The sequence below is a fragment of the Pyxicephalus adspersus genome, chromosome 2 (genome assembly GCF_032062135.1).
Source record: "Pyxicephalus adspersus chromosome 2, UCB_Pads_2.0, whole genome shotgun sequence".
Classification (NCBI taxonomy): domain Eukaryota; kingdom Metazoa; phylum Chordata; class Amphibia; order Anura; family Pyxicephalidae; genus Pyxicephalus; species Pyxicephalus adspersus.
The window spans coordinates 131,593,376-131,609,387 of record NC_092859.1 but is presented as its reverse complement, the minus strand read 5'-3'; the positions used below and the strand labels follow the sequence as shown (position 1 = coordinate 131,609,387).

The following is a 16,012-nucleotide window of genomic DNA, read 5'->3' as shown; positions in this document are numbered from 1 at the left end:
ATTGCTCTTGCAGCCCTCGCATAACTGTAGTATGTGTTCTTGGATAGAGAATCTCTATCCAAGAACACATACGGAATAGCAGTTAATCTGCAGTCACTGCTGATTGGAAGCACTCGCATGCCTCCTACAATCAGCTGTGACCTCAAAGTTCCCACGGTCACCGGGCTGTACCTATCAGCCCGGTGACCGTGGGAACTGAACTGCAGATGAACTCTCAATGGAGAAACTCTATTGAGAGTTCATCTGCAGTTCCACTGCTATCCCTGGGCAAAAGAGGTTGATTCCCAGGGCTGCCAGAATGGATGCAGCCCTGAGAATCCACTGCGGTCTTGGGGCACAAGAGGTTAATTAATTAGTTAAGTAAGTACAGCCCGGTGATTGTGGGAACTGAACTTCAGATGAACTCTCAATGGAGAAACTTCATTGAGAGTTCATCTGCAGGCACAGCTGATTAGAAGCTCTCGCGTACCTCCAATCTGATGTGACCACAAGTTCCCACACTCCCTGGGCTGTATATATCAATGACAAGTACAGCCCGGTTACCGTGGGAACTGAACATTTTTAAACACGAATTTGCAAAGTTGAATTCTGTGTTTTTCGGGTCAGGTCTGCCAGAATTTGAACCGCAATTTTTGGGTCGAATATAGAGACAACCCGAATTCGAACACCAACACTAGTAAGTATATTCAAAAGCCAACCTAAATACATGTAAGACGGTGTCATTGCTACCCATTTTTGGTCACACTTATCAGGGCCTGGTTTATTTATTGACCACATTATTCTGTATATTTAACCCTCAAAGAATCTTCCTCTACTGTACATAAAGGTTGATTATAAGTTAGTTGCACAAAGCATTTCAGTAATGGCTGCAAAGAAAATGCCAGATGTCCTTAAGTTTGAATATCAACCTCTGAATTGTGAATAATTTTTGTTGCCTGTTTACATAACATGAAAAACACATTACCATCATAATTACCAATCCATGCCACAAGAGTGATCTTGGCTTATCCTTGTTTATTTTTAAATCCGCATTCTCTGAAATAGTCTGGATGATTCTTGGGAAAATGTGATGTCTTTTCTGCAATGCATCTTGAGGAGAGATTTCTTGAGATATTGTTTAGACATGAGTTGGAATCTACTGAAAATTGGTGCCTTTTCCAAGTTTTAAAAAAGGAGTGCTAGGAAAAAAAAATATTTTAAAACCGCCATCATGTTGATACAATGCTTTCCAAAATCAACACGTCAATTAATAATGCCATATTTTAGTAATGGAAGCTTGCCTTTTTTAAAATGTCATTGGACTAATAAAAGAGAAAAGGATGATATAAAGTAAATAATTTAGACACTAAATAAATTTTGTTAATTCTTTGCATAGTGTTTATGCCAAACCATTTGTTAATTTTTCTTTTTAATCCATGTTTAAAAAATAGTTTTTACTGGTAGTAAAATAGCTTTTTATGGCGTATCTAAGAATTCCCAAATACTAAGAGTTTATTATATTAATACCAAGAACTTAAAAGTGTGGGTTGTTATATTTGACATATTGAAATCAGGTTGCCAGCAAGTAATCAAGATCAAACAGAGACAAAAACTTCTTCATTTTAATTACGGTAGGCCTACTCATACCTAAAATTTTCTCCATTTGTTTGGCATACAGTACACATGGGCTCTGTTCTCTCTACCAGAGACATCTTCCTCTGCACATGGATAGTTGGTAAATTAGCCAGGTTTTCCCCATTTAATTTACTATTATCTATGACAACTATTAAGAAATTAAACACCCACAGCACAATGTTTCAATTATTATCCTCGTTCAATCATTCAGTGTGTTCCTTTTTTTGATTATCACTTGCTTTAAAAGGCAGAGCACTTACTATTACATTACAGCATAGGTTGCTAATAGAACATTATGAAAAAGAGTTCATGTCTTTTTTTCTTTTCTACAAGCATCTCCATTAATTCATGATAGGGATATAAGACTAGATTTTTGGTTTACTAAATAAAATTTAAACAGGATCCTTTACCCTCCAATATTGCTGAATGTAGAAAAATTGGTTTGATATGTCAGATGACATTGATGTGAGTAACATTGTCCGTACCTTTATTTTATGTTTTGCACCAAAACCACCAAAAAAATCTCCCTAATTGTATGGGTACCTTGCATATTTATTGTGTTGCTAATTTTATGTAAAAAATAAACCACTTTCATTATCTTTTTTCAGTTTTACAATTTCACTATCCATATATAAAGAAACTTGATAGGACTTTATAGACCGGCCAAAGGGACAGTAGGGACATACTTTGTGATCAGTTGGAGGTCTGTCATCCTAAAAAGCTTAACAATGACCCCCTGCTCCCTAGTACTTTTCTTTAGTGGTGCTATATAAATACTGTTTATTAAAAATAATAATAATAGTGTCATAATTTTATTTATTTCAGATGGCTTATATCTCTTTTCAGTCAGAGACATTTTTTGAGAAATACTTTATGCAACATGGTCAAAGTTATTTCATGCTTATAAAAAAAAGTTTTCAGAAACCTATGGTAAACGTTTTGCTTTATGTTGTGGATGGTTGTGGAGATAACGAATGAAGCAGTGTTCTTCTAGCATAACTTTACGATATAAAATAAAGCAGTTATACATTAGTCAGCTGTTTATTTTTGAAGCAGTACTGTCCTTTCACTTTTTTATGCTGTCAATACAGTAAAATCAATTTTTCATGCAATTGTCCATTTAATCTGACAAATTTTATTGGATAGCTACCTTAAGTAATCTCATGCAGCTTTCAGGGACCATTGACATTGATTCATTGCCTTTTTTCATTAATTTTAATGTGTTATCATTTTATATTTTTTTTTTAAAATGGTAATTTAACATTTAACATTTTTTAAGGTGCATTCATCACTTAGTTGATCACCTTCACTGATAATCTAATTATAAATGTATGTTCTGCATTGCAAAATAAAAAACAAATAGTGAATCGAGGACCTATATTTCACATCATACTATGATTATTATAATGACTTATTTTCACGATGGTTGTTTTTTTTAAAGCTTAAACTGCTAAGTACACACATAAAATACAAGTGATGTATGTTTTAATAGTCAATGGATTTGTATGTCTCTCCAACTACACAACAAACTTTTGAGTCTACGGCAATTCTTTTCAGCCATTTGATTGCCACTGATTATTTAACTCCTGCACTCTAACTAAGTTTCCATTCAAGTCCATGTAAGTGCAGAAGATTGAGCCAAGATGCTGCATGAAGCTGCTCAGTGCAGTGACAAAACTATTGGCTGAACCATTCCACGTAAAAGCGTTTGTGAGAATAGAGTTAACAACCTCTCTTATTATTTCAATGTTAATCAAAGGGCTAGGCAGCACTTTCATGATTGAAAAGCATTGAACCACTGTGATACTGATTGCTCAAACTATCCCAGTCAGCCTGTGACTTGACAGTGAATGAAAAAGAAGCTCTAAGCTTATCTTTGTTTCTTAGTTCTCTCCTCCTGACATCATGATCAATGATCACGTGAGCACTGCACCACAACTGACTATTTGTCCTGCTTCTGCTATATAAGCTTTTCTAAAGTAAACTTCCAGAGGCTAATACCAAGTTAAATCCAGGTACTTGTATTACCTGAATTCAAAAAATATACTTTTTTTATTATTTAAAAAAATATTATTACAGAACCTCTCTAATTTGCATCTTTTATATATGCTTTAGGGAAGAGAAATATTCTTTGCTAAAAAGCAGTTGCTTATGTAAATTAGAAACGTGTTAGAAATGTGTTTTTAGTTAGAGGCATGGAGAAAACTACTGCCCTTCATTTAATTTATGAAGCAATAAATATTTTTCTTGTAACCACAAAAATTGATTGCGTGTCTTCTATTTTTTAAAATTTCATATTACCCTCCCTCCTCTGATGTGTACTATGTGTCCTCAATGTTGTCTGATCTAAATATTTAGATGTTTGGGTTTTTTTTTGCATTGAATAGTAATAGCCACGTATTTCTCTACTACTATTTGAGTAACAAAAGCTAAAAAGTGCTCTATATATAAAGCATTTGGATCTTTGATATGTGGAGGAACATATTAAAAAGTTATTATTAAGCCAGCATACAAATGCAGCCAAACTCTCCTTTTTGTGCATAAGGCAAAAGAAACTCAGTCCATATCTGTCTTGGTGGTATTTTATAGAACTTTAACTTTCAGTTTTTGAGTATGCGGATCACTGCTTGTGCAGGTACCCCTAGAAGTGGTAAATTATTTGTTGTTTTAGCTATTATTGGCCACTTTCATTATTAAAAGGGAGCAGATATGCCAATATATGATCTCCAAGTGGGATGCCTTCTTCAAAAAGTGCTTGTATAGTCAAAAAGATAGGCATCCTATCGAACTACATTTTAGGTCTTCCATAAGTTTGTAGACGTTTTCCAGTGTACTTATAGGAGACTTAGGGCCTGATTTTTTAAAGCTTTCCAAGGCTGGAGAGGATACACTTTCATCAGTAAAAGCTTGGTGATCTAGCAAACCTGGAATGGATTTCTTAAAAGACCAGATCCATTCTGGTTTTCAGGATCACCCAGCTCTACTGATGAAAGTGTATCCTCTCCAGCCTTGGAGAACTTTAACAAATCAGGCACAGAGAGAGAAAGCTTCAATGTGACCTTGATATACCAATTTTATTAAGATTCTAAGAATGGCTTATGATAAACTTTTTTTGTGTAAATCTCATCAGGAAGCTCTGTGATATCTACTGATGTTCTTTGCATGATTTTAGGTCTCTGACGCTAGGCAATGATCAGGCAATCTTTTTTTGTACATTTTAGATAGATTTTTTTTAGCTGAGCAAAGATGAGGTTCCAGAGCTGGCCAGAGTCACTGGCACAACATTACATTTTTTCTAAGAATTCTGCTGTGTTTGTCATCACATTGGGCCTGATTTATTAAAGCTCTCCATGGCTGGAGAGAATACACTTTCACCAGTGAAGCTAGGTGATCAAGCAAACCTGGAATGGATTTCTTCAATGTCATTTGCTATTTGCTAGCAAATGCTTTGAATCCTGGACCAGATCCATCCCAAGTTTGTTGGATCGCCCAGCTTCACTGGTGAAAGTGTATTCTCTCCAGCCTTGGAGAGCTTTAATAAATCAGGGCCCTTGTCTGAGGTTTCAAAATTTGTTACAGCATTATTTATTAATATTTCTGAAAGCCTTTAGATTCAAACACCTAGGGCAAGCTAAAGTTTTAGTAAATATAAAGTATAACATAAATGCTTTTTTTTAGGCAACTTTACCACTCCTTTTTTTTAAATTACTAATCAGTGTCATCACATGTAGTTACTTTAAAAAAAACTGACCAATTTAACTTCCTTGCTTCTCTAGCTATTATTTGCCACATTAAAATACACTGGTTTTTTGGTGCTGTCTGCCTCCTACACTTGAGTTGTAAGAAGAAGCAGTAAAGCAGAACCACTGTGTTGAACTGCTGCAATAACTGTGTAATAAACTGAATGCACTGAGCAAATATGTGTGTTGGCTTGGTTCCTGTCAGCTGTCTCCGGTTTCCCAGCCTGTAATTAACACTCACAAAAAATTTTGGAAGCTACTCCTATTAACACCCCTGAGAAATATGGTTACAACAGCACCATAAATAAGCCATTAACTCTCTGCTATTATTCTCCATGCAGTAAAACATTTATTCTTCATAACCATCCCATTTTTTTCTTACCACCAAGTGATAAACTACTGAATTTTAAAGTCTCTATGAGTCCCCTGATAAAGCCAATCAGCGAAACGCGTCAGTAATGGAGACAAAGCTAATTTATGTGATCCCATGAGTGAGACTAAAAACAAAATACTTCACATATGGGTGTTCCTGTACACCATCAAACAACCTTGAATGAAGCTATAAAAATTGTCACAAGATAGCTACAATGATATGTGTTCTTCATTGTAATTGTTACTATTCTAATCTCTGTTACTATGAAGCTTACTGCCCACTGTCAGAAAGGTCTGTCACAGATCACTGATCCTCCAACCTTTAGACCCTGGAGGTGGAATAAACTATTAGGTTAAGGGTCCCATTGTTTTTGGCAATGTAATTTTAATTTGTTATTATTTGAAATGATTTGTTGAGTGTAAATGTTAAAGACTATTTTTGTTAAATATGGAAAAATAAATAATAGGTGCCAAATACTTTTGTCAATTTTGTGTTATTACAGAGACAATTGTGGATTCTTCTATCCTGGAAGGATGCCAACAAATTTGTCCATGTAATTTCATACTATACATAGAACATTATAATATTGTAAAATGAATCTACGCTCTCTCCTTCATTTGAAAGACAATACATTTAGTTTAATAGGAAAAACATTAGATAATTGACCTCATTTTAACTGTATGTTGGTTAAAAATCAACCCTTTTCTCTATTGAATTATATAGTTTATTGATTATTCATGTTCTACATAGGACTATCTTTTCTTTTCTTTTTTTTAGCCTAAAGCAAGAAGGGCTGGTGCAAACGTTTTTAAAACAAATAACTTTTTAGTTAAGTATGCGTCACATGGGTAATTTTTTGTTGCTAATATGTGTTTTAGTAAATTGTCAAAGTGTATAAGTTGTTTCAGCATATCATTATTTAGCTAGAGTGTGTGCGGAAAAAAAGGAGCTTACAGCACACAATGGTTCAACCTTTATTTATAGAACTAATTCTGTATTCTGGCATTATAAGGGGGGGTTTGGTTCATATCTTGAATTTCATATATAACATGTTTATGCTATTAAACAAGGCCTAATAAAACCTGAACTCAATTACAAATCCAGTCTTTAAATCTAATACTTCACCATAGCACAATACCAGCTCATTGGATATGCAATCATTTTTCTTTAGGTTTGAAAAAGTTTTGCACAAAAGCAAACCTGTACATAAATAAAGCAAATTGAGTAAAAATGTTGTAAAAAAAGCAAAAAACTATACTTTAGAGATTATTACAAAATTCTTTAGGTTAAATCATTTTAGGTGTAGGATTTCCCCCAAACAGGTTTTGATAGCAGTTAGGCAAGCTATAGTTGGACTGACCATTCTTATCAGGATGGTATCTATAATACATAAAAGGCTTTTAGCCATTTCCTTCCTAAGGAACGTTTTATATAATCTAATATTGGCTTAAACATCTGGTGATCTCCACCTTTCATTGCTGGAAGTAGTGATCTTCCAATGGTGGCAAGCTAGTTAAAAATTGCTATCTTTTTACATGATTACAACTTTCATAAATGGAGAAATAGAAAAATACTGTTATTTTACCAGTGATCAGGTTGTTTTCCCTTGGATAAATAAGGCACTATGGGCCTGATTTATTAAAGCTCTCCAAGGCTGGAGAGAATACACTTTCATCAGTGAAGCTGGGTGATCCAGCAAACCTGGAATGGATCTGGTCCATGATTAAAAACATTTGCTAGCAAATAGCAAATGACTTTGAAGAAATCCATGAAAGTGTATCCTCTCCAGCTCAGGCCCAATATGTCTAGATATCAGTAGTACCTTTGTCTTGAATAAAATGTTTAAAAAAAAAAACCCTTTAAAACAATATCCTTTTATTTTAAGCTAATACTGTGGAATTCTACATGTGATTCCCATCTCTTTCTTCAGCACAGGATTTGTTCATTTTTACGGGCATGCATTCAAGGCCTAATGTTACTATAATTTGAATTTGATTAGCTTGGAGTTTTATTTAGTTAAAAGCCAAATTGTAGCAATTTCAGATGAACAGGAGCGATAAAGTTGGAAATGGAATGGTCTGTAATGAGGTTAAAGTTTATTGTTTTTGGAATTTAACCATGACATTAGCAGTGATTAGACTTTAAATTCTGCTGTGGTGCATCTTTTGCAGATGTTGTATAATGCATTATCGCTAAAGTATATTAGCATTCACAAAGTATTTGTAGCTGAAGAACTATTTCTGTTATCATACATTCCTAATGTTTAAATATTTTTATAAAACCCTATATATGGCATGGCAAGCATGGCAATTTTTTAATTTTACATTCCAAGCACTGTAAATTCATAGCTTGTCACATCCCTGCAAAATTTCCCATTGCACCACCATCTTTTAAGTTTAAGTTTGGAAAGTATTCCATCCAAAACCTAAATAAAGTAAATAATATAAAGGGTAAATTAAACATATAAAAACAGGATTATTATGTAAAACAGATTAAGTGAGATTTTGTTAAATGGATTATGGTAAATTAAAAAAAGAAGTAAGGACTTGGTAACAAAATTGCAAACTTTTATAAATTTATCTGTTATTATTAAATAAGTGCATGGTAAAAAAAAGTATTGAAAAAAATAGGAGAGAAAAAATGTGATATAGTAAAATTAGAAAGATTTTTCTGGAGTATTTTTTATCTGGTTATCAAAGATATTTTTTTTGTAAGTTTTTAAATTCCAAACCAATTTGTAATTTATCATTGAAATGTGAGAGGTAAAAAGAGGATTCTTAAAGAGGAACTAAATTGAAAACTGCCTAAAACAAAAAAAATCCATTTACCTTCAATCCCACAGGGCAGTCTGATCCATCCGCCGGGTCCTGCTTCTTTCCAGAATCCGTCCCTGAGCCGTCACACGCCATCTTCTCTTCTTCTGGCTTCTTCTTCCTACGTCACCCGACCCAGGCACGAGATCCGGTGACATAGGATGGAAAAAAAACTTGCCAAACTCACTGCACATGCGTGAGATCGGTAAATTTTTTATTTTTTCACTAAAAGGCATGCGCAGAAGGTAGAAGAGCCTCCCAGGATGCGTGGCGTAGGTACGCCCGGGCGATTGAGAATTAGGGGGCGGTGCTGCACCCTTTTTTTTTTTAAAAGGGTGTTGCACTTAAAAAAAAACAAACAGAATTTTTACTTAACATAAAAGGGTTGTATACAGTTAAACAGTCTACAGTTACATTTTTTGCTTAACAACAAAACGAGTGGAAGGGTAAAAGACCCAATACGGGTAACCAAAGGAACCAAACACGTCGCTGTTACCATTGTATCAACCTGGTGACGGCTTGTGAACATCAAACTGAGAAATATTAAAATAACATAGTATTGGTACCTGTGAATGCCTCCTTGTGTGCTGTCATTTTTGATCTTATGGCGCTCATTCTATTCTAGTTTTCACCCAGGGCTTTTTGGTTTAGGTTTTTATCATAAATAATCCAAATTAGTTGCCTGCGCTAGAGAATGTACCACAGACATTGTGGCTTTTGTTTTATGTTTATGGACATTGACATCTTTTTTACCCTAATTTTTACCTTTTCATTTTCAAGAACAATGAAACCTATGCTCGGAAAGAGCCAAGCATATACATATTCAGTTATCCAACTTTCAGCTGTTTCTGCCTTGCTAGTTGTTAGCAGTGACAGATATGGAAACCATAGCTCATTTAGTGTACACTTTCTGGAGAAGCCATATAGAGGTATTATTATTATTATTATTATTATTATCGTTCATGCATCGTGCAGTCTTTTCTCGTTGGAAAGGATCGTGAAAGATCCTTTCCAACGAGAAAAATTGCGTGTGTGTACGCAGCTTAAGTGATACCAATAATCTTTTTGGATATCTGTAAGTGTGACATTCTCCCCACTGGCCAGCAATATAAGAGGGATTGAGCCTGAGCTAATTTCTCACATCTTCACATTCTGCTACCTATACTTCTTGTAGTAAAAATATATTTGAAGATTTGTAATGAATGAACATGAATGAATATGAAGCAGCATTTTTTTGTTAATTTTATATTTTCAAGGAATGCATCTTAAATTGCTGTAGTAATGCATTAGTGTGCTAGAAAGGTATTTAGTAGGGACCCCCACTGAAATACTACAGGGGATGATCTATTTTAAAATTATATTCAGTAGGTTTTAAAGCTTTATTCCTTAATTATGTGTAATGTAATAATGCAAAAATGTAGAGTACTAATGAGTGAGAGAGAAACTTTAATATTTACATGCTATGAATTAACCTTGCATCACTGTGGGAAAGTTGTACTTGTTTCCATTTCAGCATGTTTATTTTAATGCATTTCAGATGTACTGGACTCTGTTGTGTTGCATTTGTGTTGGTTCAAGAATGCCTAAGGTCAAACGTTCTTTCATACTTTTATTCAAAAACTTGAAGTCAATCATTAGCATGTAGTAAGGTGTGGGGTGGTACTTAGAAGAGTGCACAAGGCTATTGGCAACAGTGAGAAATGTTGAATTTAGTTTTGAGCATTACAAAAACACGTGTAAGCTGCAGACTAAGCTGCCTTGTTAAAGCTAGTGATAGTTTCCAGGTTGTATGGTTGTATGTAGTAAAGACATGGGGTTGTTCTGTTTTCTAATTCATTTTTTTTTATTCCTAATTAAATTGACTTGTTTTTTTGCAGGACCAGATACTAAATTAATGCAGAACAGTGGTAAAACTAAATTTAAAAGAACCAGCATTGATCGACTAATGAACACTCTGGTTTTATGGGTAAGTTATGCCTAATTGAAAAACAAAAAAGCAGGTGGTGTATTTTTATTTGCCTGTGTTCATGACATTGATATAATGTTAGAATGTGTAAGGCTACGTACACGCGTGCAATATTTGTCGTTGGAAACGATCGTTCGATAACATTACCAAAAAAGTGCACTACAACACCCAAGGATGCTGATGAACGAGGAGTGTGGCTGGAAACGAACAACTAAACCTGGCGGATCCGTTTGGGCGACGATTGTTAAGTATCTATTGTGTGTACAGTTGTGTATTGATTGTGGATGGTTCTGCGGTATACTTTCTCTGGTACACATCACTTCCTGCATCATTCAAATGATTGTACCTAGTGCGTGTACATTATTTGTGGATTATATTTGAACGTTCCTATTGTTACAACATGTACAGAATCATGCACTATACGATTGTTCAAAATAATTGCAAATAATCGTTGATCTGTAGTTAGTTGTTTGTTTCATAACGACAAAATATTGCATGTGTGTACCTGGCCTTGGTCTTTGCATACAACTAGTTATAGATTAGCTAAGTAATTGTTATCTTTATAGAAATAAATTATAGGCATTAAAATGCATTTTTCCATCTAATGAAATCAGTTAATTGGAAGTATGTATTCCCAGCAATGGGAAGAATATCTTCTTTTGAGTTTGCAATCTCTCTCCAGTTCACATAAATTTGTATAAAATATTAAGTGATTTAAATGTGGCCTGCTGTGCTGTTTTAGCATCAGTATTACCAATAAGGAAGAACAGGCCAAGTAAATTCCATGTTACCAGTCATGCTTTCCACCACTTGTCATTGCCCATTCAGATCTGTTGTAGTCCCAGTTGTACAAAACCATAACATGCTCAATTACCTGATGTTCACAGTCTTATAGGGCTGAGCCCCTTCAAATCATTTTTCTGCTACAACCCTCAAATACTCAAACTGAAACAAAATGTTTAAATCTGCCTTGTTGAGGATAACACTGGGCTAAAATTCTAAACCACAACCTAGACAGAATGGAATAAGGGAGTGTAGTATCTTTAGTAAGATAGTAGATTGCAGAGTACAGATCTGCAATGACAAGCAGAAAATAATCTAAAAATTTGAGTTTAACAATTCTGCAAGATATACTGTGATGTTTAAATTGCTTTAGATTATAGCAGTTCACATTTTAGATGTCGATTGCACTGCCTTTATAAATACCTAAATGCTTTCTATGTATTGTTTTACTTTTCTGGCACTGGGTTATGGAAACAGTTAAATATCTGTGGTCATTTTTACAGCTCCTTTTTTTTAATTTGTATTACAGATATTTGGTTTCCTGGTATGCATGGGGATTATTTTAGCTGTTGGGAATTCTATTTGGGAGCACCATGTGGGCAGCCGTTTCAGAGTCTACTTATATTGGGATGAGGTGGTTAATAGCGCTGTTTTCTCAGGATTCCTCACATTCTGGTCTTACATCATCATACTAAATACTGTAGTGCCCATTTCGCTCTATGTAAGGTAAGCCAAAGAGCAAATGCCTTTTGAAATGCTTATTTTGTGCAATGATTACACTTAAACATGCAGAGCCAAGAATTCAATTCTATATAAATCTGAGTTCTGCACGATCTACAGTCATCTGTTGCCAATTGTTGTGGGTCATGTGTAGGTTGCCTGTGTCTGGTTTAAATGATTAAACCATTAGGTCTAGAAAAAAAATAAAAAATCCCAAAAGGGAACTTGAAGTTCAGATTGTCATGTCATACTGTAAGTGCATTTGTTTTAATTTTAAGCCATAGTGTCAAATTGTATGTAACTTTTAGTTCTCTCAGCTTTAGCTTTGTAACGTTCTTCACCAGTAGTGAAATCAGCACTCCACAGTAAAATTAACTTTGTTTTCCTTTCTTCTTAATGATCATTTTCATTGAAATGTGTCCACAATTTTGTTTCCCTTGCTTCATTCAGCAGCTGACAGGTAAGCAGTGGGGGCAGCATTGTCACTCCTGCACCTGAGCACCCAGGCTTGGCGTACCTCATATAATAGTCACTGTAGTCTTGTCCCTTTGTCACCCTGCAGCTCACCCATTTACTTTCAGTTCTTGTTGCCCTCATTATCATGTGCGCATTTCCCAAAATACCTTTTCCGTAGCAAGTCCTATTAATCTGTTAAAAGCTGTCTTGTATATATGTTTGTATATACATATAGTCTTATTCAAACAGTTGGCTACTACATTTACATTTGATTTTCCAAGTAATAGGAAGTTAAGGAAACAAATTTTTTTAACATGTTATGTCTTTAAAAACAAATGATGTATATGTATTCATGTGAGCACCCTAACATACTACTTAATAGCTGAAATGTCCTAAAATATACATTTTTCTCATAATGTGTTAAAAGGTAAAATTAAGTTTGAATCAAGTTTATATCCATCTAGAATACTGGTTGTTCCACATTGTTATTGTTTTATTTCAACATTGAGCCTGTTGAATGTGGTTAGTATGTGTAATGTTTCTTTAATGCATTTCATGCTTAACTTGGCCATTTTGCATGATACTAGGGAATGTAATGATAGAAATAAAGGAGTTGTCATTGCTGACAAGCTTTTACTCTTTCTTTCTTCTTGCAAGGGGATTCTTTCTTTTTTATTTTTTCTAGGAAAACTTTAAAAGCAAACTATAGTTGTAAAAGAAAACGTTGGAAGTAGTTGGAGGGAGAGTTCCACACCAGAGCCACAAGCCTAACAATATATTTTCTTTCTCTTTTAATTATGTAATATTTACTCGTCCAAAATCTTAATCCTAATGCATAATTCATAAATTAAAGCCATAATAAGGGGGGCATTGGTGTTCCCTAAAGGCATAGACTGATGTTGTATGCAATGATGTGGCAATAAAGCCTATCATTGGATTGCCTCTATATATGACTGGTGTGGTGCTTTCTTCCTTTAGCTACTTTCAACAAAATGTAAATAGAGTATCTGGTGAATAGGGAGATGCCTCCTTCCACCCACTTTTCTATTTGAATTTTACCACTCTTGAAGGTCTAGTGCTTCTTTTTACACATTTTTACAGATACCTGCAAAAGAAACCAGAGCATTCCTAATTTTCTTTTATCTTGTGCCACTGAATATACGGAGAACTCCTCTGAAGGTCAGAGGTATTAACCATTGAGAGCTATCAGGAACTCAAGGAATTTTCAACCCTTTAATGTAAAGTAAAAATTCTGTTGTTTGTTTTTTTTTTTAAGTGCAACACCCTTTTTTTTTTTTTTTGGAAAAAAAAAGAGTTCCGCATGGCCCCCTAATTCTCGATAGCTTATGCGATCGAGAATGAATGGGAGCACAAAGCCTCCTGGGATACCCATGCCACGCATCCTGGGAGGCTCTTGGGTGCTCCTTTTTCGTGTAAAGGGAAAAAAATTGCCGATCTCACCCATGCGCAGTGAGAACGACAGTTTTTTTCCAACCTACATCACCCGATCTCGCACCTGTGTTGGGTGACGTAGGAAGAAGAACCTGGAAGAAGAGGCGAAGATGGCGGGGCTAGGAGCGCTGGCCTGAAGACGGATGTTGGGATGACGCGGGACCTGATGGAAGAGACCTCTGGATAGATGGTCCGCCCTGCGGAATTGAAAGTAAGTGTATTTTTTGTGTTTTGTTGGATTTTGAGTTACCTCTTTAAAGCCTCAGCTGAAAATGGCATATATTCACCAGGTCAGTCAGCAGGAAGAATATCTCCTGTCTTCTTGAACAGGTAGTTTTCCTATAGCAACAATGTAGATTTAGGTCAGTCACTAACCAAAAACAAGTTTACAGTGAGCAAAGTTTATGTCAATGGCTTAGGATGCAATGAAGAAAGAATGGTCCAATAGTTTGCACCAAATAAGTTGCTGTGTCAACATCCATTTCCCAGTCTCAGGCTGTTTAAATACAAGGTCTGATATAGAAGTGTATGAAATTTGTGCCTTCTTCATCTCAGTTTCCCATCCAACAGGTGACACAATAAAACATGGCAGCTGAATTCAACTTCACTGTTCTTTCTCTTTCTTTTTGTTTACTATGCAACTTTCTTGGGTGTGAGACAGTGCTAACGATGTGCTAAGTAGCTAACTTATATGTAAGGCTCACCAGCAGGGTCTAACTTCTAGGTAAAAATGAAAAAACATTGTATCTCCTTGCTTGTTTAAAAGCAGTCTGCTTACAAATGAGCATTTTACTGCCAAGATTGTTAGTTTCCAGACAGTTTTCAATTTGCGTACTCTGAATTTAGGCTGAATTCCAGACAAGAAAATAAACATTATATAAATATAAACCATTATTTGGTCTCCTACCCACTGCCAGGCAATTTATAGTTTTGGTTAATTATAAGTCTCTAAGACTCACTTATGTTTGCCTTGATCTGTATTCCAAAGTCTTAAAACAGTACTAAACCCTGGGATATCACCTGTCCCTGTTCGTTTTCAGGCACCACCATCTTCCCTCTTCTCTTCTTTCAAATTCAGATTTTTGGCTATCTTGGTGGGCTAGGAAGAAGTAAATCATTCATTCCCGGCACCAGCAAGGGAAGCCAAGATTGCTGGGTTTTTCTGGCAACAAACACTGCACATGCGCAGCTCAGCAAATTTTGATAGATGAGGGGTGATCAGACAGGTAAGAATACTTGCTACAGAAGAGACATTGCTTGTCCCTTTCTGCAATAAGGACCTGCCAGGTACCAAAGTTTTAAAGTGTAACCTAAACTCCACTTTAAGCTATAGAACATGTATGAGCAGGTGGAGGGGTAATCAGTAGTGTTTCTTTTCTGGCCAGAGCGGTATAACTTTTTTCAGGTTTTTATGTTTGTTTATGACTCTCATTTCTAGTTGCTATTGGGATCAAGAAGCCTTGGACAGCAATAAAAATATTGCCAACCATTGTGTTACTTACCACTCTGCTAAACATGTATAATTTTTGTCTGGTTGTTGTTGAAGATATTTCCCATCACTTCCTGCCCTAACAGCATTTTTTATTTTCCCTGCTCTCTCCAAACAATATAGAATGTTGTGGTTTGAGTTGGGCTTTAATGGGTTGATGTATCGGGGATATATATTTGTTCTTATATTAAAACATAGCTAATAATGTTTTAGTATATCTACAGCTATCTTACAGAATATCCATAAAATTAGACCTATCAGGTATTTGAAGAACAATTTCAAGTTTTTATTATTTACATTAAAACAACATGACCAATGCGGTCATTTATAGTCTGGACATTCATAATTCTGCAGCCTTTTGTAATGTAATTTTCCAGGATAGATGAGTGGGCCTGATTTTTTAAAGCTCTCCAAGGGTGGCATACACTTTTATCAGTGAAACTGGGTGATCCAGCAAACCTGGAATTAATTTCCAAAGTCATTTGCTATTTGTTAGCAAGTGTTTTCAATTCTGGACCTGATTTATTCCAGGTTTGATGGATCACCCAGCTTCACTGATGAAAGTATATCCTCAACAGCCTTGGACAGCTTTAATACATCAGGTCC

General features: G+C 35.2%; 1 protein-coding gene across 1 annotated transcript in view; it reads left to right on the top strand.

Moving 5' to 3' along the window:
- ATP8B4 (ATPase phospholipid transporting 8B4 (putative)) overlaps positions 1 to 16,012 on the top strand; it is a 144,417-nt gene that overhangs the window by 98,152 nt on the left and 30,253 nt on the right. Inside the window, exons 11-12 of the mRNA XM_072399101.1 lie at positions 10,344 to 10,506; positions 11,819 to 12,015. Coding sequence (XP_072255202.1) covers positions 10,344 to 10,506; positions 11,819 to 12,015 — 360 coding nt within the window. The remainder of the gene's footprint in view (positions 1 to 10,343; positions 10,507 to 11,818; positions 12,016 to 16,012) is intronic.